General features: G+C 43.5%; 1 protein-coding gene and 1 long non-coding RNA gene across 8 annotated transcripts in view; one reads left to right on the forward strand and one right to left on the reverse strand.

Moving 5' to 3' along the window:
• Positions 1-23,997, forward strand: part of LOC128838183 (uncharacterized) — a 53,856-nt gene that overhangs the window by 23,743 nt on the left and 6,116 nt on the right. The window contains exon 3 of one of the 2 annotated variants that reach the window (XR_008445117.1): positions 2,605-3,209. The exons of the other annotated variant lie outside the window; for it this stretch is intronic. This is a non-coding gene — a long non-coding RNA (uncharacterized LOC128838183). Of the gene's footprint in view, positions 1-2,604; positions 3,210-23,997 lie in introns of those variants that run through there. 2 annotated transcript variants of the gene reach the window in all.
• ANKRD17 (ankyrin repeat domain 17) overlaps positions 1-23,997 on the reverse strand; it is a 144,848-nt gene that overhangs the window by 17,848 nt on the left and 103,003 nt on the right. For all 6 annotated transcript variants that reach the window (XM_054030163.1, XM_054030162.1, XM_054030160.1 and 3 more), the window contains 9 exons: positions 15,129-15,240; positions 14,754-14,899; positions 12,709-12,851; positions 9,550-9,763; positions 8,003-8,178; positions 6,738-6,900; positions 4,379-4,474; positions 2,015-2,131; positions 666-837 (listed from right to left, as the gene is read on the reverse strand). In XM_054030163.1, coding sequence (XP_053886138.1) covers positions 666-837; positions 2,015-2,131; positions 4,379-4,474; positions 6,738-6,900; positions 8,003-8,178; positions 9,550-9,763; positions 12,709-12,851; positions 14,754-14,899; positions 15,129-15,240 — 1,339 coding nt within the window. The remainder of the gene's footprint in view (positions 1-665; positions 838-2,014; positions 2,132-4,378; positions 4,475-6,737; positions 6,901-8,002; positions 8,179-9,549; positions 9,764-12,708; positions 12,852-14,753; positions 14,900-15,128; positions 15,241-23,997) is intronic.

Here is a 23,997-nt window from a genome sequence, read left to right on the forward strand (position 1 = left end):
TGGGTTTATTGTTTGCCTTTGAGAAGAGACTAATAGCAGGGGACATGATACAAGCATACAAAATAATGGACGGTGTAGAGAAGTTAGATTGGTAACTTCTATTTACCATTTTTCAAGATACCAGAACAAGGGGACATTCAATAAAATCAAAAAGTGGCAAATTCAAAACTGATAAAAGGAAATACCTTCCCATACAAAACTCAATTATCCTTTGGAACGCATTGCTACAAGGTATCAGAGCCCAAAGGATTCAAAAGGATTTGACATTATTCAGATAACAAGAATAGTGGGAGAGTTATAGTAAATATTAAAAACCACAGGAGCTCTGGAAAGGATATACACTCTAGCTTCTCAACAAAGCCAACCACTATGTACCAGGGGCTAGGAGGAAAGTTTCACTGTGGACAGGTTATCCCATAGTTGCTTCTGAAGCAGTTGGTTATGGCCACTGTCAGAGACTGCGTACTGCCTAAATAGACCACTGGTCTGATCCAGTATAGCAATTCCTATATTTAGTAAAATTTAAAAGTCATGTTAGATATAGCAAATATGGATGGACTACATGAAACCTTATATCAAAGTACTGATAAAAAAAGCTGTAATCATACTGGGAGTAAAAAATTATGGGAAAAGATTAAATCTATGGGAAACAGCAATAAGACTACCTTCAGCTTTCAGCTTTTCCTTCTCTTGAGCAGCTTGTAGTTCAAAATTCTCTTTATTTTTAGCTTCTATTTCTTCTAGTTTTCTTCTTTGTTCTTCCTTTTTCTTTCTCCGTTTCTCTTTTCTTTTCTCTCTTTTGGCAGCCAAAGCCAGTCTCCTGCTTTCTTCCCTCAGCTGTAAGTCAAGAACATTTTAGCAGTATGAGAGTACTGCAAGTTGATAAAGAGGAACCGTACACCATGTTCGGGAGCATGGTGAATGCTTCAAGATTACTTCTTTTTTACATTACAATTTGCAACTGTGAAAATCAGACATCTAATTTAATTAGTTAAATTATGTTTAGACATCAAAAGGTCAATATTTTCCACTCTGACCTGCACTATGGATCTCGATTGTACATTTAACTCTGCAAATATAAACAATACATATTGCAGCAGAGAGGAGAATTTTGCCCTATATTTTAATCTTCAAGCGTACCTATAGAGCATGTGCATATGAAAGCACAAGCCAAATCAAGAATGCATGAAACTTACCAAAAAGAATGAAGATAAACCATTTTCTATTAGAGTGAGATGGTAAAATATATGCTTATTAAAAATGCTGCAACTAATGTGACACTAGAAGCTCAAATTAATACAAATTTTAGATCAAATATATTTGTGCTAATGTCACCAGGTACAGACTCTTCATTAAGCTCAGTTTGTACAAAATAACTTTCTGCTTTATATTAATCTTTTTGGGAAATGCTTATACCAAGAAACAGCGTCCGTACATAAGCATTTCTTTAATGATATTCCTTTTAAACTCGATATGCAGAAGGTAAAGCATATTCTGAGACAATAAATACTGTGTAACAGGCTTTCTGTTACTGTTTGCCATCTACAAACTATAATTACCTTAAAATCATATTTTATATCTATCTAGATATATCTATATCTCTATGAATGATTTAAGGTAATTATAGTTTTTATATATATATATATATATATATATATATATATATATATATATAAATAATCATAATCATATATAATTATCTTTTCTTATATTTGCATAGATTATTTTGGAGTTCTAACAGAAAAAATAATCTATCCGGAATAGCTGTCTGAAGCACTTTCACTGTCAAAGAAACAGCAGTGAAGTTTTGGCCTCCTAAAAGGTGGATTTTATGGTGGATAAACATTCACTGGGTCCCTCTTTGTGTTAAATATTTCACACACCTCTAGCCCAAGAGAGAGAGAGAGCGCGTGTGTTTGTTTTTAATTCAGGCCCAGATCTTGTACAGTTTCTTCTGATGGTGGAGACATTTTGGTCACAGAAATGAAACTTGAAATGAAAGGGGACTCCTTACCTTCTCTAAATCCAGCTCTTCTAAAAGAATGCTTGCATTTTTGTTTGCTTCAGCAGCCTGTCTATCTTTGGCTTGTACTATTGATTCCATACAAAGGTGGCATTTCTTTAACATCTCCTAAAATGACAAAGTAAATCAATCTTCTGTCTGAAAACATAATTGTAATATGTATTGTATTTGTTGACAAATTTTCCAAAATGATACGAGATTTACAGATTTGCTCAATTAGTTGTATAAATTAATCATTTTTAAAAGGTTTTAAAAAGAAAAAATGTGAAGAATATTGGTATTCTGTATTGGAGGCATATTGGTACAAAGCATTTTTAAAATATTTAAATATTTTATTATTTTAATTACTGGTCTTTTAACTGCTAACATGCTGTGGAAACTACAGAATCTTTTATTAGGAAAGAAGCAGTCTGACACACACAGAACCGCAGCTACTCAACTGTCAACAAAGGGGAGTTTTGTGGTGATATTTAGAGTACCATCAGAAAAAGGAATAGTGGTTTCTTCTCTTGTTTTTCAATTTAATGCTTACAAAAGATTTCTTAAAGCTCTGGAGACTGAAACTCTCTATTTATCCACAGAATAGGTGGAACAAGGCCAGCAAGCTTTTCCACAATACTCCCACTTATGTGCCTCAATTTTGGCTTGGATGGACAGCCACATGCTTGAAAGAGTAGTTCAGTTTCTACATCTGCTCAATTACTGGCTTCCTTGCTGAGTCTATCAGGAATTTGGTTAGTAAAAATGATAAATGTGGACACGTGCCCTCACTTGTAGGACTGTCACAGAAGCTGAACCAAGGCTCTGGAACTATTTGACTCAAGGGATAACTACTAAGTTCATAATGTTCAGGTCTAAATGCAGTACCCAACTCCAGCTTAACTGTCCTTCAGCAAGTTCCTCCATTCCCCCTTCCTTATACATACTGTATTACAGTAAAGCCTACTATCCCTAATTGGGTGCCAACTGCACTGGGCACGGTATTGTCCAACAGAGGAGACAGTCCTTGCCCCGGAGAGTTTAAAACCGAAGGCTGCTGAACAGGATAAAATAGGCTGATGAAACAGAAAGGGGGAAAAGGGATTGGGAAGCTGAAGTAACAATAAAATGATAAAAGAAAGTTGGGAAGGAAAGTAGATGTCACAGCTCTAACCAAATAACCCAGCAACATTCTCTCTCTCTCTCTCTCTCCAAGCTAAGAAGGAAGTCCTTGGGAAGTTCTCAGATACATTGTGATGTGGGCCATATCAATATTTGGATGAATGGCATTAAATTCTTGCAAACTCACAGAACTTTGCCGGTGAGGTGAGGGGATGGGGGGAAGAAGTGCCATGGAGAGTGCTGTCTCCTCACTCATGTCATCCTCCAACACTGCACAGCCTGAACTTCAGGGAGGAGATTTTGCAGGGAGTGTGATGATGGTGCAGGGAATCAGGGATACAGTGGAAACACTCTGTACTACCACCGCTCTACTTTTCTCATGATCTACTTCCTGCTGATGCCTTATTCCTTTTGATACCTGATGCCATTTGCCCATACCAACCTGGACCAGAGATGAACAATGCAAGAGATAGAACTTTCACAGCAGGTGAGAGGCTCAAAAGATATTACCAATCCCCTGAGAAGCAATTACTTAATATTATGGAAACTGGGAGGCCATTTATGCAAGATAAATGGATAGCAATTCAATCCAACAGCAATTCACTTACTCAACAGCAAGTGTCAACTTCAGATATTTAGTTCAAGCTCAGAACAGCATCGGATCCCAAAAATACTGAACAGCATAAAAGGAATGCTTGCTTATAAAGCAGCAATGGATAATATATTACTGTTTGTTTACAGTTCTTGTTTACTGCATTTAATCAACATCAGGAGAACAATCTTTCAACTATGTTTAAGAATGGAAGACTTTAGGAGCTTCACTGGAGTTATATGAATATAATCAAATGTCACATTAGAAATGTTAGAATGTTATATTTATTTTTATGGAAAAGACAAAAACAAAGTTGCCTTCTGTAATAATATTTAAAAATGCAGTAGAACTTCACTGATCTGAGGATGTGTCTGGGAAACTAACTGAAAATTAGCAAGTAATTATTGGCAAGTTGCATTTACTGCCATTTTCACAACAATTTACTGTAAATACTGTTACAGTATTTGGATTTTCAATTTTTACCAAAATAAAACACATTTATTTTGAAAATCATGGTATACTTGCTTTGCCAGTCAAGCAGATGTTCACGGTAAATTCTACTCCAACCTTGATTATTCACACTTAGAACTATTCTTTTAGCAATACTTTTCAGTCTTACCAAAATCTTGCTAAGAGTAGCCACACTACAACAATGCCCTTACCTTGTCAGTAATCGTTGCTATGTATCGCATACATTCTGAATCGGATGGAAACTGGTTTACTTCTTTCACTAGATAGCGCACCACCTTTACATGACCCTGAAAATTTCATTTCAAACATCTGGTTATTTCATAGCAAATTAATGGCTCTTTTAAAGCACTATACATTTGTCAAACATGGCTGTCTCTGGAATATCTTGTATTAATCAATAGCTCTGTTACTGAGGCATCAGGCATCTACCCTTCCAAACTCTTTCAAATATTAATTAATACCCAATTTCTCAAGTCTGGAGATGCTCCACTCCTTTCCTCTCCTTCACACATCTTTTTAGTTAAAAAGTTACCTAAATTATTCAAGTATTTTTGGTTTTGGAATGTCAAATTCAACTTTTTCCCCCCCCATTTCAGACACTTCTCACTCTCTTCTCCATGATCAAGAAGAAGACCCTTGATTTTAAAATGTGTGGGTATTTACTAGTTATTGTGGAGAGGTGGTTTCTTTTGAAAAATGTATACTAGTTATTTATCTTTGAAAAATGCTATTTGCATCACATGTACAGTAGTCAAGTTTTCATAATTCTAAATCTTATCTATACAGTTCAATGTGCTATATCATCAATAGGATGGAATAGAACATCGTCAATGGGAGAAAAACACGGAGGCAAAGTCAAGATGCTTAATTTCAAACCAAGCACAATGGTTAATTACAATATTTATCTTGTAACAAATGAACAATGCAATTTTAATCATTTTAACTTGATAGCAGCTGGTGATATAGAGTAGCTTAGAGACTGACTGGTTGCTTACTGGCTGGTTTAGGAAACAAATCCACTGGTGGTATATATGTTTCTGCAAAGAGAGCAGTCTATCCTAGGACTTTCATCACTAGATTCATTTTCTATTACATATCATCTTGGGGAGAGAGGTCTCCTACTATTAAGATCATATGCAAAACAGCCTCAGCAACCCTCCCTTGATTCATGCTGAAACTGAGAACCTTGCCTGCAATATCTTGGCTAATGAGGTCCTGAAAAGTCATCCAAACCAGAGGCTTCATCGATAATCAAGTCATAGATGGTATTAGTCACTAAGCTTTCATTTACCAACATCAACTGAAGAGCAGGGTTCATGACACCCTTCTCTACTGAGCAATTCCATCAAACCTATGCATTACCAACGGAACAGATATTTAATAGTTCAAACTTGGCTTATACCTCACTAATAATGTATTACTGCCAAGCCTTCTCTTGCTCATGAGAGATCCAAGGGATCAAACTTTTGCCTTCACACCTTTCCAGTTCCACAGGTGTCCATATACTCTACTTCTGGCAGTAACCAATCATTTAAAATGCAATTTTGTATACTAATATTTGCAAAGTAATAGTTTACTCATGTCACACTGGGTCCCTGTGATGGGGTGTGCTCCCCATACTGGCCCTATAAAAGCTGATTTAGGCCAGGTAGGCCCAATCAGCTAATTAGGCTGAAAATGGGGGAGATTTAGGCTGGAGACAGCTAATTAGAGAGACGCTCACCTGCAAAGGACAGGTGGGGATTCTACAAAAGGAAATTGGAAGCAGAAGGGGCTGCTGGGAAAGTCTGCAGTCACTCCCTGGGGAAAGGGAGATATGTTTGGGCTGGCAAACCCAGAGAGTGGGAAGGCCAGGAAGATAGGACAGGGCTCAGGAAAAAGCAGTAAGGTCTAGACAGGAACAAACCTTGACCGCTGGTTGGAGGATCCCTGAGCTGGAACCTGGAGTAGATGGCGGGCCTGGGATCCCGAATCAGCCACTGGGAAAGTGGCACAGGCAGTGAGTGCATAGGAAGACTGCCTGAGCATGTTTGTGGAGAAGAGATTTCCCCCCCCCAAAAAGGAAACCATAATAATGGCCTAGCCAGGGGCTGAATGATGAAGAGGCCAGAGCAGCTCTTGGAGCAAGAGAGAGCTGCAGACAAAGAGGATGTGGAGGGACATCTTACAACCACAAGGAGAGGTGTCAACCTGGTGAGCTGCCTCAGAACTGCCAGGAGGAGGCGCCATCCTAATGGTGACTGGAGCACACGGTCATACCCCCAAAGAACCGGACAGCTAAGACTGTAACTCTTTCCCATGAATGTTTCTGCAACATGTTGGCAAAATATAACGTTGCATAGGTGATGCAAATACCTGTTTTTGTGGGTTCAAACCAGACCCTCAAAATATTTATGTAAGTTTTTCATTTACTCTTTTAAATATTGTGATAATTAAAGAAGAGATTTAGTAGATCTAATGTACCCATGTTCTGATTACCATCGCACAGTTACATTTACAAAGAAATACCTGAATAAGGAAGGAAGGAAGGAAGAAAAAAATCCATTCTACCTTTCGAAAGGCTGCCATAAGAGGTGTTATCTTTCTGTTATCAGCAGCATCCACATCTGCTCCAGCTTGTACCAGTAGCTGGACAACATCGAGATGCCCACCATTTGCTGCAAGCCATAGTGGAGTATTCCCCTTCTTATTCCGTACATCAATGTGAGCTCCCCTGAAAAAAGCAAATTGTTTTGATCAAAAATTGAATCATGCTTTGAGAATAAACAATACACAGGACCTGTATAATTAGGTCATTACCTATTTCAACTAACCTTTTAGCATTAAAATACTGTATTTTATATATGTTTGGCATGGAGATGCTCGAGTTTCTAAAATTGTTTTTTGACTTTCTGAATCATTATAAGGATATAAACATTTACAATACGCAAGCAATATGGTAACCTGAGAGCATGCCAGAAATCCAGACTCGGGAGCTATCGCTGAACCTTTGTTTCTAACTGCACGTGTATCTCAAGTCGTGGTCAGGTTTACAGGAGGGGCTTGCTGACAGCTGTTTCTATATGCCTTCTGCTGGTCTAGGGGGGAGGGATAGCTCAGTGGTTTGAGCATTGGCCTGCTAAACCCAGGGTTGTGAGTTCAATCCTTGAGGGGGCCACTTAGGGATCTGGGGCAAAATCCGTACTTGGTCCTGCTAGTGAAGGCAGGGGGCTGGACTTGATGACCTTTCAAGGTCCCTTCCAGTTCTAGGAGATGGGATATCTCCATTAATTTTTTAATTCATGACCTTGCATTGGTATCTACCTTGGAAATGGCTGCTAATGGGAGCATATTCACAGTAACAGTGAATATTACAAGATGGCGGGTTCAAAAGATACATCCCTCAACAATGAGGATGCAAGGAAATATTGAGATCCCTGATCTGATTCTTAGGTCTAAGCCTGGTGAGGAAGAAAATACATGTTTGGGTCGAGTACAAAGTATAAGCTAAAATTACTCAATGTTACATCTCCTGTAAAATATAGAAAAGCAAGACAAAAACAACGAGGAGTCCAGTGGCCCCTTAAAGACTAACAGATTTATTTGGGCATAAGCTTTCATGGGTAAAAAATCCACTTCTTCAGATGCATGGAGACATCTGATGAAGTGGGTTTTTTACTCACAAAAGCTTATGCCCAAATAAATCTGTTAGTCTTTAAGGTGCAACCGGACTCCTCGTTGTTTTTGTGGATACAGACTAACACGGCTACCCCTCTGATAAAAGCAAGACAATCAGCATTCAAAACCCTTTAACAGCATAGCTTCAAATATGGTACCTGCTAATGAGAAGCTCACAGAACTTGTAGTGCCCTTTGTCTGCTGCTATGGTTAAAGCTGTATCTCTCGATGAGGGTACCGGAGGAGCATTAACATCTGCACCTTTGTCCAGAAGAACTCTGCCTACCTCTGCATACCCACCCGAGGCAGCTTCCATTAATGGCGTGAGACCAGTCTAGGTTGAGTAAGCAGGGGGAATAAGAGAGTTAGTTTTTGTTTTTAATTTTTTTTTAAATAAAAGCCAGGAATAACTTCAGCTTGCAGCAATAAGTTCCAAGTTCAAACATATGCATTTCCATCATTACCTTGCAAGCCACGTTTATATAAACTGTTACCAACATTTAAAAGGAAAAAATAAAATCACCTGCAGCTGGCCAAGAGAGTGGACCATGCACTGTGTTATATTTTGGAGACTAAACATGCTTTTGGGGATAAATCCTGGACCTGCGCTTTGCAGCACAAAGAGGTGGAGAAGCCCCTGGCTATCATGTTACTAGGCTTTTTACAGTAGCCCAACCAATCTTGTACAGGTTTGCGCATGAGGAGCAGGTAGCAAAGAAGCGATGTTTTGCTGTGGAGCTCATGTAAACAGGTTTCTGCATGGGGAGGGAAAACCTCAACTGCAGCAACACCTGTATGGTGTCTACTGGGTTGGGAGGGAGATATCCAGACAAGTCTTGGAGGGGAGAAATCCTATTCTAACAGCTGGTATAGAAGCAGATCCTGTGAGTTTAACTCTTAACTTATGTTCCATTTAGTGGGCAGAGGGAACGGAGGCAACCTTTGACCTGATCAGACCTATCTTCATTCCTTGGTTGACAGCTCCATTTTAATGCTGTCTGTTAGGGATACTACGTGGTAGGTCAACTGACGTAGCTGGCTGGAATATTGACTGTCAGCTGAAAAGCCTTTTCTCTACTGTCTTCCAATGACTGTCAAATCAGGCAAAGAGAGGAAATGCTAAGTGAAGTCACAAACTCTGTCCCTGGCAGGGGAAGGGATTTGATGGCTGCAGAATTGCTGCACAGCCTCGTTTACGGGGTGCATATCTCCGGATTCCATTTCACCTCCATGACTGTGGAAGCCAGACAGACTGTAGAGATTCAGCCAACAAATATAGCTTGGGTTAAGATCAGCTTTTAATTTTTAAAAATATGAAGGTCTCAAGAAATGTAATATAAAATGATTAAGATTGATCATCATTCTGATGCTTGTCATTATTTGAAGATTAAATAAAGCTCCAGAAGCTAAAACAAATGTTTTTATGTACTGTACACACAATGGGTGTATGTCTGTGTGTAAACAAACAGTGACCTTAAAACAAAGATATTTCTTTTCTTTTAAATAGCTCTATTAAAACTCAGCCTCTTCCTCGTTGGTTTCAATAGGCGTGTGCACAATCTAATCATATAGTTACTACATGGGAAATACTTACTTTCCCTCTTTAGTTAACTTCCAAGGGGGAAAAAGTCACATGAAACATAGAACTAAGTTCTTAGTATAAATCTGCTTAGCTGAAAGACACATATCTCATCCAGTTCCTTACCTTAGCTCTATGCTCGACATTTGCTTTTCTGTCAAGCAGTAGGCTAACCACTTCAGTTCTTCCTTGGAAACAGGCCAAAGTCAAGGCAGTATTCCTATTGGTCTCTATCTGGGCATTAATATCAGAGCCCATGTCCAACAATAGCTTAACAGCAGCAGTGTGCCCATTCATAGCTGCCAACATTAAAGGAGAAATGCCCAGTTTGCTACCAGTTCTGGGGGGAAAAAACAAACAAACAATTTTAATTTTCATTATCTTTGAAAAGGGGGATAGGAAAATTAGAATGTGAAAAAGGAAAGTTCCCAAACTAGAAGTTATTCAAGATGAAGGCGGCTGATAAAAGCAAGGTCTTCTATAATGTTTGCATTTGTAGGTATTATGTACTCTCCTTTTAGATTATTAGTTGTCTTATGAGGAAATTACTTTTTAGCAAAGCTAAGCATTTTGTTGAGTCATGCAATCTAAAGATCAGGGTCATGTACTTTTTCATCATGAAAGAAATTATAAACATTTTAAAAGAAAGATTAGTTACCATTGGTAATTCTGAGCTTATTACTACTAGCAGAAATGCAGCTCAAAATAGAAAAAAGTGTATCCATACTAAACCTGAAAGTTTCCTTTTTCTGAGTAATGAGGTCACAAATCTGTTACAGTAGAGCTCTAATCTACCTGCAGCACTGGAAGCAGAACCAGCCCTGCTAACTCAAGATGGATATTACAGTAATGTACTGCAGAGCATAACAAACTTTGAAACATACTGACTGACCCAAAATCCATATCACACTTCTCAGCATGTTACTGAAAACCTGCCAAAGGGAGGCCATATCTGTTGATCTTATTACTCAGAGAAAAGTAGTTTTCAGGTAAGGATGGATACATTTTCTCATTCTCTCATATGAAGGTCCACAGGTCTGTTCCACTGATTTTAATCCCTGGGTACACATCTAGGGAGGGAGAAAGTGATGTTACAACTCTATAAATCTATTAAGGCCATTCTCTACTACTGGAAGACTAAAATTGGGAGCACCTTTTTCTCAAAGGAGCGAGTGTTCAATTTGGAAAGCTGTAAGGACATACTAAGTGATGACCATGTGGCCCCCTGGGGGATCTCCTCATGAGATATAAGACCTCTACCGCTCTTTAGGAAGAGTACTCCGACATTAGTGATACGCTTTTTGCTTTGAAGATGCCATAGAAAAAACCAACACATTAGTCACCACTGAAATATTCTGTGGTTTTCTGCCCATTTAACATAGGATGCTAGCGCATGAAGAGGCAATTTGATTCGTTAGACGGTATACTGTGTTTAATGTAAGTCTGGAGCTATCTGAAGGACTATTTTAAACCATATGAAAGGTACAGTACTATGTTTCTATAGAATGCTGAAATTCTAAAACAGGATAGTGCGGCCACGTGAAGAGCCACGGTCCCTAGACCACGGCATTTGAATGTCAGTTATGTCAATTATGTTTTTGTATCCCTCACGTGGGAAATCTCTTGAGGTTAGGTGGAGTGGACCTTTCCCAAATACCTGGATGTCCTGAGGCAAACCATGTCCCAGAGAGATTTTCTGCAGTAGGCCTGATTCCTGACTGCACAAAACACAAAAATATCTATCCAGGAAGCAGTCAGTGCAGACCGGAGTAGCTTGGTCTTTCTGAACTTAGTTGCCATACTGTACTCCATGAAGATGGGCAGGAGTTTAGGGCACCGAGTTTATATATATTTTGGCCAAGCTGATTCTGCTTGACAGCTCTAAGTACTCTGGGACTGAACTAAGCATAGACTCAAGAATATCAGGGTTGGAAGGGACCTCAGGAGATCATCTAGTCCAGCCCCCCGCTCAAAGCAGGACCAATCCCCAACTATTTTTTTTGCCCCAGATCCCTAAATGGCCCCCTCAAGGATTGAACTCACAACCCTGGGTTTAGCAGGCCAATGCTCAAACTACTGAGCTATCCCCCGCTCCTCATGGTGGTCATGGTTTTAGTGTCTCCTCTGCAGCAGGAAGTCTGGAGTTGCTTGCCTGCAAGGCAGGTCAGTATCATTAACCCCATCTTAGAGGCACAAAAAGGTGAAGTGCCTTGTCAGAGGTCACCCAGCAGTGTCAGAGCCAGGATCAGAACCCAGGGCTCTGGTATCCCAGGCTAACTCATGATTCACATTGACCCCCTTGCCTGAAGGCAGAATGAGAACTGTCTGGGGTGGTCAGAGGCTGGGCCACACACCACTTCCTGCCAGTGAATGGCAGATCTTGTTCCACCCTCCAATGCTACAAGTAGGATGAAGACTCACTGGAACAGATCTGTGGGCCTCAGTATGGGAGAGAAAGTGACTTTATGACACAAAGCATGGGAGCCTGATATTTGAGACTTTAACTACTATAAATCCTTGTGAAAGAAAAATGGTACTGTTTATATTTTTTTAAATTTCAATTGTGAACAATTTCCCATCCTGCTTTAAAGCTTTGATATTTGTCTCCTTTGCTCAGTGTCCAGACAAAGTCATGCTACAGCAATATGGCTGCAAACAGAAATAAGGTCAGACAGAGAAATGATATTTACATGCTAAAACTATTAGAAAAACTTTATTTACAAAGAGCCTACTGTCTTTTGAACTATCAGATTGGTGAGCAAAAGAGACAATGTTCTTCTACATACAGTAACTTCTACATATTATAAAATCGTTTTTTAAATAAAACTGTGTACACTTTTTGGTAACTGGGCTGGAGAAAAGGAAGGTGGGGGGGGGGGAGAAGAGAATAAGAGAAAGGAGATGCTATATGTCTAGGTGAGTGATTGTTTCTTGTTTCAAAAGTATCTATACTCAGCTAGCAGACAGATCAAAGTCAGTAGGAGGATTTTCACCATAACCCAGAAAGGAGTGCTAAGTTTTGCTACCAAACTCATGGAGAGTTGCTTGAAGGAAGGGGGAGGAAGGAACAGGAGTTAAAATGGTATGGGTCTTCAAAAAGCATACTTGAACTGTTCCTGTCTAAAACTGGGCAAAAACTAAAGCAATAGTTCCTTTAAATATTGTATCAAGATTAAAAGCTTTGGGAATGAGTTTTTGTTTCATACAATCACCAAAGTGAACTTTTATTTTAGATTTAACAAGCAACTATAAAAGCGGGGAGTAGAGATGAAAAAGAGAACTTGCCTAGAATTGATTTCTGCACCAGCATTTAGTAGGATTTTGATGATGTTCACATAGCCACCAGAAGCAGCTAGACTTAGAGGTGTGTAATCAGAAACGTTCCTATGCTCTTTGTTTGCCCCTCGAGCTAGCAGCAGCTCCACCACCTGCAATGTTACAAAATAAGTTACTTTTGATCCTCTTCTTAAAATTGAAAACCTAACTGGAGAAAATGTTCTAAATGTCTGAATACACCAAAAAGACATGTCTAGAAAAAACAGGTCTCTGTATTGAAAGCAATCCTTTTAAAAAGAAAACTTGAACTCTTCAACACCATGCCCCTAGCCTCAGAAAAACATATTATGGTTGCCATTACTTCTCCTAAATTTCATGGCAATAAAATTAAAAAATGTTAATAAAATACATCACTCCCCAAAGTTGACAATAAGATAGTTTCTGGCTTGGGTAATTACAAATTTGAGAAGGAAAAAACCCAGTATGTAATGACATTGTGCAAAGGAAATTTCTTTACTCTGTGGAAAAGACTACAGTGTCCATCTCCAGATATATGATAACCTCGTTAAATCACAATGATTTAAGAGTACTTCAGCTACCCATGCTATACAATTTTCTCCATCCCGACAGTGAAGCACTCTTGCTCTCTGATCATTCCACTTTTGGATTATGAATAAATCTTTAGCTGAATATGCTAAACAAACATCCATCATTTTCAGTCAGGGCGCTGAGGTGGGACCTAGAAATCAGTGGTGTGCCTTCTCCCTGTTTTCCCCAGCTACGCCACTGCACAAAACTCTCAGAAGCAGTATAGAATTGTTTCTCTGCTTCTGCACTGAAGCAACCATTATTGTAACTCTTAACAGAAGAGGTATAGTGGGGGAGGTGGGGGGCAATACAAACTACTTCTTTCTTACAGGTATGGCTTCCTTACCCGTTCATTTGTAATCAAGTGGTCAAGTCCTGTATATTCTGTAGAAAGGTGGACTTACATTCTGCAGGAAGGTTCCTGGTTTCTGTAGCACTCTGGTGCAAGAGACTTAATTCTGGGGCAGTTCCTTTTACAAAATTGATTTTAATTAGCTAAATATGGACATTAACAATACACCCAGTATTGTTGCTTCTCACAATTACAGCAACTGCTAAGACAAATGGTCTCAGACATTTTAACCAATATGTCCTGAACTATTCACTATTCAAGATAATGGTAAAAATATCTACCTGTCTACAAGCGATTTAGAATTGGGGCAGCTGTACCACTCATACAATATGGGTACTAATTATTCTTCAGCAGGCATACCCAAAGAGCAGAAACATTCGGTTAAAGTGGTTATCTGTTGCTATTTGATGTAGCAGTGGAGAGCTGGGACGGGGAGAGCTGACTACTGTCCAGTGGTTTGCTGATATGGGAATCTGTTTTCAAACCCCCTTCTTGCAAATGTCGAGTCACCTCAGACCAACAAGGTGAGGGTCAAGGGGAAATGCAGGCTCTTCCTGACATGAAAAGCATCAGTTATCTACTGGGTGCCAAAAATCCCAACTGTCAAAACTTCCCACATTCTAAGACAACTTCTACAATACATTTGTGCATTGTCAACACGCAACTCTAGCGCACTGAAAATTGGAGGCAACACAGACTATTTGAACACAACAAGAACATAAACAAAGGAACTGTGAATGACTGCGTTATTCACTTTCAGATTTAATTCAATACAATTTAGCTTTTTAAAATGTAAAGGTATCTCAGAATTCTAAATCAAAATGTCACAGAAACCAAGGAGCCTTGCTCCTGAATGTAGGTCTAGCTTGCTGCTAAATACTAGATTATTTCTTATATTCATATTATAATACATAACCAATCCTCAGTAAGTTTGCAGTTCATCAATATATATAGTTTAATAGCAACAGTCCTTTAAAGTTGTGGTGCTGTGGAAGTCTAGGCATATTTGTTGCCCATACTAGGGAAAATAAATTTGCTCTTAATCTAAACCATGTAACTTACAACCTGCTTCTACAGTAAGGGTGCCTTTATACATGGGTAAATTTCACTTCACCTCTTGTCTTCCCCCTGAACAAGCCAAAGACAACGGCGTGTCCTTGGTTCTCTCAGATTGGGCTTCAATATCTGCACCATTGTCCAACAAGATTTCGACGACACCAACATGACCAGCTGTTGCAGCCAAAATAAGCGGAGTAAATCCTGAAACAGAATAAAGACTGTTTGAATATCTCTTCATCTATTTTTAAATCATTAACAACTTTAGTTATAGCAATAAAAAGAAAGTTGGGTCACCATAAATAAAGTCTAAAATAAATGTAAAACTGTACGTAATGCCAGGTTCTAAGCATGTAATTGTTTTGCTACATTGTAAGATACTGGAGTTCACTCTAAATGGAACCCACATATACCAATATACTGAGATTCCTACCTTTTTTGTCCCTATGCTCAATGTTCGCTCCTCTCTCTAGCAGCGTTTGTACTAATTCTTCGTGGCCACCAGCACATGCAAGTGTCAATGCTGTGTCATGATTACTCTCCGTCTAAAAGAAAAAAATTACACATACTTCAAAACAGCAAAATAAATTTTCCTTCATTTTAAAATTCCATGGTCATTACTGCATGAAGATTTAAATGTCCCTCCTTTACAAGACAAATCTTTTAAAAGCCCAAGAAATGTTTTCAATAACTCTAGAGACGTTTTTCTTGTGAAACTATAATCATCCTCAAATTAGATAAAACGGTTACCTACCTTCTGTAACTGTTGTTCTTCGAGATGTGTTGTTCACATCCATTACACATTAGGTGTGCGTGCGTTGCGTGCACGGATGTTGGAAACTTTTTCCCTCAGCGGCTCCCGTCAGGCCAGCAGGGGCCCCCCCTCCCGCCAGAGCGGCGCCCCACTCTAGCGTATATATATCCCTGTGGGCCCGACCCTCCCTCGGTTCCTTCTTGCCGGTGAGTCCGACAAAGGGGAAGGAGGGTGGGAAGTGTAATGGACGTGAACAACACATCTCGAAGAACAACAGTTACAGAAGGTAGGTAACCATTTTTTCTTCTTCGAGTGATTGTTGATTGTTCACGTCCATTACACATTAGGTGACTCACAAGCTTACCATTGGAGGAGGATAGGAGTCAAGGAACAATTGATTGAAGCACAGTCCTGCCGACCACCGCGTCCTCTCTGGTCTGATGATGGATTGCGTGGTGCACCGACGACCAGGTCGCTGCTTTACAGATTTCCTGGAGTGGAACCTGTGCTAAGAAAGCTGCCGAGGACGCTTGGGCCCTAGTCAAGTGAGCCCTAATCTCCGGGGCTGGTACGTTGGCGAGCTCATAGCATGTGCGTATGCAAAGCACAATCCATGCTGACGAGCGCTGCGCCAAGATAGGCTGGCCTTTTATTCTCTCCGCAATGGCAATGAACAGTTGCTTCAATTTGCAGAATGACCTGGTCCGTTCCAGATAGAATGCCAAGGCTCTACGGACATCGCAGGCTGCGGTGGCTTGGGTCCATATGGGGTTTAGGGAAGAACACCGGTAAACAAATGTCCTGCCCCATATGAAATTGCGTGACCATCTTCGGAAGGAATTTGGGGTGCGGCCTCAGTTGTACCTTATCCTTATAAAAAACTGTATACGGGGGTTCCGAACTGAGGGCTCTCAATTCTGATACCCTCCTAGCCGATGTGATGGCCACTAGAAACGCTACCTTCCACGAGAGCTGCATGAGGGAGCAAGAGGCTAGGGGTTCAAAGGGCGGCCCCATGAGTTTAGTTAGGACCAGGTTAAGATTCCATGCAGGGACCGGCGGGCGCGAGTAGGGAAAGACCCTCTCCAGCCCTTTGAGGAATCGGACTACTGTGGGGTTGGAGAACACCAAAACCCCCAACTGTCCGGGGTAGAACGCCGATAGGCGGCCAGATGCACTTTAATTGAGGCAGGGGCGAGCCCTTGATGCTTGAGGTGCAGCAAGTAGTCCAGTATTGATGGGACGGAGGCCTGTAGAGGCTGTATGTGATGAGGCTCACACCAGTGGGAGAACCTCTTCCATTTGGCAAGGTAGGTCGCTCTTGTGGAGGGCTTCCTACTACCAAGAAGAATTTGCTGGACCTGATGGGAGCACCTGAGTTCCGTATCGTTTAGCCAGAGAGATACCACGCCATGAGATGGAGCGACGGTAGGTTCGGGTGGAGTAGGCGACCCCGGTCCTGCGTGATGAGGTCGCGATGGAGGGGGAGGGCGATCGGGGCGGTCACAGACAGTTCCAGCAGGGTCATGAACCAATGCTGGCGTGGCCACGCCGGTGCGATGAGGATGACTGTCGCCTTAACCCTGCGGGTCTTGAGCAGGACCCTGTGGATGAGCGGGAATGGTGGGAAGGTATACCTCAGGCTCCCACCCCACGGAATCGCGAAGGCATCTGCCAACGAGCCCGGGCTGAGGTTCTGGAATGAACAAAACTGTGGGCATTGGCTGTTGTCCTTGGTAGCGAAGAGATCCACCTGGGGAAACCCCCACCTCTAGAAGTTTGAATGTAGGATGTCCTCTCTCAGAGTCCATTCGTGCATGTGGTAGGACCTGCCGAGGTGGTCCGCTAACCCGTTTTGGACCCCTGGAAGATATGCTGCCAGCAGGTGGACTGAATGGGCTATATAGAAGTTCCATAGGAGGAGCGCCTCGTGACAGAGGGGAGAGGATCGGGACCCACCCTGCTTGTTTATGTAGAACATGGCGGTAGCGTTGTCCGTCAGAACTGACACGCTGTGGCCTTCTATGGTAGCGTGAAAGGTCTGGCACGCAGGGCGAACTGCCCTTAACTCCTTCAGATTGATGTGAAGCAACTTTTCCTCCATGGATCATAAGCCCTGGGTCCACAGGTCCCCAAGGTGCGCCCCTCCAGCCCAGGTCCGACGCATCTGTTACTAACGTCAGAGTGGGTTGCGGGGTGGCGAAAGGGATTCCTTCGCAAACCTTCTGCTGATCGAGCCACCAGCGGAGGGAGTTCGACACCCGAGCTGGGATTGTCACTACTAGGTCTAAGGGGTCTCTGTTGGGGCGATACGTTTGGGCAAGCCATAACTGTAACGGTCTGAGTCTTAGGCGGGCATGTCTGACTACATGTGTGCAAGCCGCCATGTGCCCCAAGAGTTGCATACAGCATCTGGCCATGGTCGTGGGGAATTGTTGGATGGAGCTTATGACCCTTTGAATGGCCAGGAACCGTAACACTGGAAGACTTGCCCGTGCTGCCACCGAGTCCAGGACTGCTCCTATGAAATCCAGTCTCTACGTGGGGATCAGTGAGGACCTGGGTACATTGACCAGTAGATCGAACACTGTAACGCCAGTGCCACGTGGGAGTGGACTTCGTCCTCTGACCTGCCCGCGAGGCGCCAGTTGTCCAAGTACGGGTATACCCGCATCTTTCTTTTTCGAAGAAAGGCTGCCACCACGGACATGCATTTCGTGAACACTCGCGGGGCCGTTGCTAGGCCGAAGTGCAAGACCGTAAATTGGAAATGGTGTTGGTTGATGGTGAAGCGCAGGAACTGCCGGTGGGCATCTTTCATATCGACGGCAGTGTACCAATCCCCCGGATCCAGGGATGGGATAATAGCGCCAAGGGAAACCATACGAAAACATGCCTTGACCAAAAATGTGTTTAGTTTGCGTAGGTCCAAAATGGGACGGAGGCCCCTTTTGCTTTGGGAATGAGGAAATATCTGGAGTAAAACCCTTTCCCTCTTAGGTCCAGAGGGACCTCTTCCACTGCTCCTACTTTGAGGAGGGCCCGCACCTCCTGCATAAGGAGTTGCTTGTGAGAGGGGTCCCTGAAGAGGGACGGGATGGGGGGTGGGAGGGAGGGGGCGAGGAGAACTGAAGGGTGTATCCCACCTCCACCGTGCGAAGGACCCAGCTGTCCGATGTTATACAGGACCAAGCACGGTAAAAATGGGACAGGCGGTCCCTGAAACAAATAGGAGGATCCGGTATAAGGGTCAGTACGCTGTCCTCGAACGCAGCTTCAAAACCCTTGCTTGTTTCCCGGCTGCGGCTTGCCTTGGCCGTGGCTTTGGCCCTGGTTAGGCGTGTTGTTACGTCTACGCCTGTTATCCCTGCCCCTTCTGTGGTTCGGTTCCTGTCTAGGACGAGGGTGGTATTGCCTCTGCGACAGTTGGGGCTTAAAGGGTTTCCTCTGTGCACTGGCGTGTGCATTCCCAACAACTTGAGGGTTGCTCGAGAGCCTTTGAGGCTATGCAGTCGGGCATCCGTCTGGTCCGAGAACAAGCCCGACCCTTCGAAGGGGAGGTCTTGCAAGGTGTTTTGTACCTCTGGGGGAAGGCCGGAAGCCTGTAGCCATGCCAAGCACCTCATCACCACTCCTGACGTGATTGTCCTGGCCGCTGCATCCGCAGAGTCAAGTAAGGCCTGCAAGGAGGTTTTGGCTACTGCCTTACCCTTGTCCCTCAACTGGAGGTCCCCGGAGGAGTAGACCTTCCTCCCAAATAAGTCCAAGCGCTTTGCCTCCTTGGCCTTGGGGGCTGGGGCTTGCTGGCCATGCTGCTCTCTTTCGTTGACCGCAGAGACAACCAGCGAACAGGGTGCTGGGTGAGAAAAGAGGAAGTCGAACCCCTTGGAGGGGGCGAAGTACTTCCTCTCTACGCCTTTCGCAGTTGGTGCGCTGGAGGCCGGTGTTTGCCACACTGTCTTATCATTCGACTGTACTGTTTTTATGAGCGGGAGTTTGATGGGATAAAGTGATTTTAGTCAATAGGTCAATAACATGCCATCGCTGGTAATTAGTAACAATGGTCAATGATGGGATATTAAAAGTTACTACAGATAATTTTTTCCGGAGGGTCTGGCTGGAGAATCTTGCCCGCATGCTCGGGGTTCAGCCGATTGCCATATTTGGGGTCGGGAAGGAATTTTCCTCCAGGGTAGATTGGCAGAGGCCCTGGAGGTTTTTCGCCTTCCTCCGCAGCATGGGGCAAGAGTCGCTTGCTGGGCAGGGATCGCTTGCTGGAGGATTCTCTGCGACTTGAAGTCTTTAAATCACGATTTGGGGACTTCAACAGCTGAGTCAAGGGAGAGAATTATTCCAGGAGTGGGTGGGTCAGCTTTTGTGGGCTGCATCATGCAGGAGGTCAGACTAGATGATCATAATGGTCCCTTCTGACCTTAAAGTCTATGAGTCTATAATCCTGGAGGGGCCTTCCGGGCTTAGGATGTCAATCATGGGGTCCTCCTGCTCTACAGTCTCCTCCGCCTGCAACCCCAGATTGAGGTCTACCCAGCGGAGCAGATCCTGGTGCGCCCAATGGTCAATCGGGGGAGGGCCGGACACTGTCGTGCCTGCCACGGCCTCATCTGGTGAGGAGGAAGAGGTTAGGGCCTTCTGTGCATCCTCCTCTTCCAGCAACTACTCACCTAGTGGGCGCTCCTCTGGGGGCTGTCCTATAGTGTGGGCCTGAGACGGTGCTGGGCTCGGTGCCGAGTCGGCTCTCTCTCACTCCGGTAGTCTGGAGACCGTGGCCTCCTTGCGCGAGGAGGGGCGCCCCTGTGGGGAGCGGGACCGGTGTCTCGAGGGGCCAGATCTTGAGGTCCTGGATGGGGGGCGTTGCTGGTGGTAGGTCCAAGGGGTCCAGAATGGCCATTGTCCTGGCTGGCCCCACTGTGGGTGGCAAGCAGCTTCGCGTTTCCTACCGGCCGGTGCCCTGTGGGCAAATCTGCTGGACTGGCCAGAGTCTGCCTCCGAAACCACCGATGGTGACCTGGATGGCCACGGTGGTGCCGTGGGACGGTGCCGGTCCGGGGTCAGAGAGTAGTACCTCCGGGACCGGGAGTAACGTCTTGCCGACCTGGACCCGGAGCAGTACCAATAACCTCGGGACCGGGAATGACTGCGAGTGGTCGGTCTCGGGGATCGCGTGGCTGACATGTCCCGGTGCCCACTCAAGTAGGGCTGCTGGGTCAGTGCTGGGTGCTTGTTGGGGCCCGACGGCTGTGCGGCCCTCTGCGCAGAGGGTAGCCGGGAATCCACCGAGACGGAGCTCGACCGGGAACGGCACCGTGAGCGGTGCCGAGATGATGACCGTGATGGGCGCACTGTTGCCAGCTTGCCTCTGGGCGGCAGTCTTGGCGGATTATCTTTGGCTTGGAGGGGGGCCCACAGCGGACAATTCAATGAGGTCCTTTGCTGCCTCAAACGTGTCCGGGGTGGAGGGCTGTTCCAAAAGCTCCTCCAGCCCTTCCTCCTCACCCGATGCGCCTATCCCGGGGCTCGACGGGCCTCTCGGCGCCGGAGCCACTGGCACCGGGATCTGTTCTGTGGTCGCCACTCCCTTAGACACATTCGAGGTCTTTGCGGGCGCTACCCTCTTATAAGGGGAGTGTCCTCGGGCCTTGGGTTGGCCCTTCGATTTTGCCGGCGAAGATGACCGGTGCCGGGGGCGGTCTTGCTGTGTCGGTGCCGTCAGCTTATGGTGTCCTGCCAGTGCCGGATCACGAACCGATGCCGGGGCACTCCACACCGAAGCTGACGGTGCCGCGGCCTGATTCGAAGTGGAGGGCTGTAATGCAGCCTCCATGAGCAGCTGCTTAAGGCGAAAGTCCCTCTCTTTCTTAGTCCTGGGCTTGAAGGCCTTACAGATCTTGCAGCACGCTTTTTGGTGCACTTCCCCCAGGCAACGGAGGCACGAGTCGTGCGGATCGCTTATCGGCATTGGCTTGCGGCACGTGACACAAGCCTTGAAGCCTTAGGCGAGCGGCATGCCCCCCCGCCCAGGGCCCGTGTTGGGATCAACCAAACACCTAACAGAAAAGAGCTTAACTACTACTAAAGAACTGTTAACTACTAAGATTAACACTAGGCACTAAAGAACTGTTAACTGCTAAGAAGAACACTAACTATTAATGCTAAGGGACACTCTCAAGCGAGAGACAGAGTTGTTCCAATGCCGTCACGGATGGTAAGAAGGAACTGAGGGAGGGTCAGGCCCACAGGGATATATATACGCTAGAATGGGGCGCCGCTCTGGTGGGAGGGGGGGCCCTGCTGGCCCAACGGGAGCCGCTGAGGGAAAAAGTTTCCGATGTCCGTGCACGCAATGCGCGCACACCTAATGTGTAATGGACGTGAACAATCACTCGAAGAAGTAGTTAAGCTTCTGAAGTCAGCTCTTTAAATAGATTTAATAAGCACCTTCAAGAACTGAGATATATCATATATTTTCTGATAAACTGTTTAATCTTTAAAAGTCGTAATGCCAGTCCTGCAATTTACACTCAAAATATAATAGGCATTAAAAATCGTTGCCGTCTAAGAAATGCATGGATTTTATTTTTAATTTTTACCCCTCTATAGCAAATCTACAAATAAAAATTAATTCTCATCCTTATAGTTCGTGTTTCTGAAGGAACTACAGCATTAGGCCTTAGCAGCTAGTAAGCCAACAGAGGGAGCACAAATGAATTGGCAGGATTTATTTCTGGAGCAGTGCTAACATTATTGATAAACACAATAGAAAGGTTGTGAAGGGAAACATGGGGGCTGACGTAAGTGTTTGACAAAAAGAATAAGGATAAAGTTGATAGGTAAGTCAATTTTGATTTGTAGTTAATAAGAGAATGGATTAACTAGGCCTAGTGCTTGAAAAATGAAAAATCCTGTTTCCAATTTTGTATCTGAATTTTTGAAATCCAGGCCTATGTAGGTCCCTGTAACTTTTTTGGAAGGTGGGAGGTTTCCTTGATTTTAAGACCCAGAAAAAGGATGACTTGAGAGGCTTTAAATTGCCCTCCTCCATTTCCGCCAACAGAGAGTGAAATCTTGGCCCAAATGTCTTTAATTCAGCACAAAAAGTTCCCATGTTTCCTTATTAATAGGAAGGTAAGACCTCAAAAAGTTGACACTTCCCAGAAATATGCCATCCATAACTGCTGACATTTTTAGCTTGGCTTAGAACATTATGCTAAAGGAGAGGTGAAGTAAGCTATGCTGCCAGACTCAAAGTACTGACACACTGAAGACTTTCATTTCTTCAAATGAACTACTTTTCACTAAAAAAAAAAAGAAATCCTTTATTGCACTACTTCTCAAACTCTGGTCCCCAGGAAACTTTCAGAGCCCTGCAGTGAGCTTAAGTGATCACTCTTATAAGGAAGTCCATCAACTGCTAGAATTACAGAACCACTGCCTTATTTATAACTCCACAGAATGAGCTCACAAATGACCCTAAATTTTGATCACTGGTAAACTAGGTAGGTTATGGGAGCAGGATTAAAAGATACAAGGGGTTCTTTTAAATTTAAATTTTTTCATGCTCCTGCTTTTAAAATGTTCTGATTTTTGTAGAATGCATCCACTGTCTCCAAGTAACCACTTCTATATTTCCTGTTATTTCTAATTATCTACCATCTTGGTATGATGCACTCATTGATTAGGACATTACCTGTCAGGCCCATACGATGGAGTGATGTATGTTTCATCAAATCCTTCCAGTGCCTGGTTAAAGAATTAGCAGCTCATTCAACGGTGTATATGTGCAAACAAGGAAAAGCTGTGGCATTTGATGCAATCTTTTACTGAGATTGTGACAAGACTTTTAGATGGAACACTTTGTAAAAGGTACAGCAGCCATCTCGCTCTCTCTTTTTTTGTTTGTTTTAATTTCTACTCTGACAGCAAATCCTTCTAAGACATTAAAAACCAGTTCCTGGCTGACATGTAGCAGAACAATGTAGCATAGGGCAGAGAGAACTGAAGTTTGGTCCCAAGTTCTGTCTTCTGTTACCCAAGCTAGCAAATACTGGGAATGCCACAGAGTTAGCACAATGTTAGCAATGGATCCCAGACAATTATGGAGAGAAGGTTATGTTGATTTGCACTGACCCTGCCAACCTAGAAACCAGGCTGACGGGTTGTGGAGAGTTATTTTGCCTGCTGACTGGCAGAAAGCTGATGAAAAATATCTTGGGGTAAGATTCAAATATCTGTTAGATAACAAAAGATATTTCATCAGAAAATTTATCACTTAGTATCGCACAAACAGGAGAAAGTGAAAACTAAATGATCAGTCACCGAACAAAATGCCTGCGTTTTTTCCCACCTGTTCTGTAGCCCAGATGAGAACACACTGCAATTGTCCTGTTGGATTATGCAGGATTTTAAATATTCCACCAAATCATCTAGAACGCAACTAAATATAAATCTGAATGGTTTACTGATGGTGATTCATTCGTTATGTAGAAGCAAATACCTTCACCACCACAATTATGCTGCACTCATTTCAGGC

Source organism: Malaclemys terrapin, chromosome 5 (assembly GCF_027887155.1).
Source record: "Malaclemys terrapin pileata isolate rMalTer1 chromosome 5, rMalTer1.hap1, whole genome shotgun sequence".
Lineage (NCBI taxonomy): Eukaryota > Metazoa > Chordata > Testudines > Emydidae > Malaclemys > Malaclemys terrapin.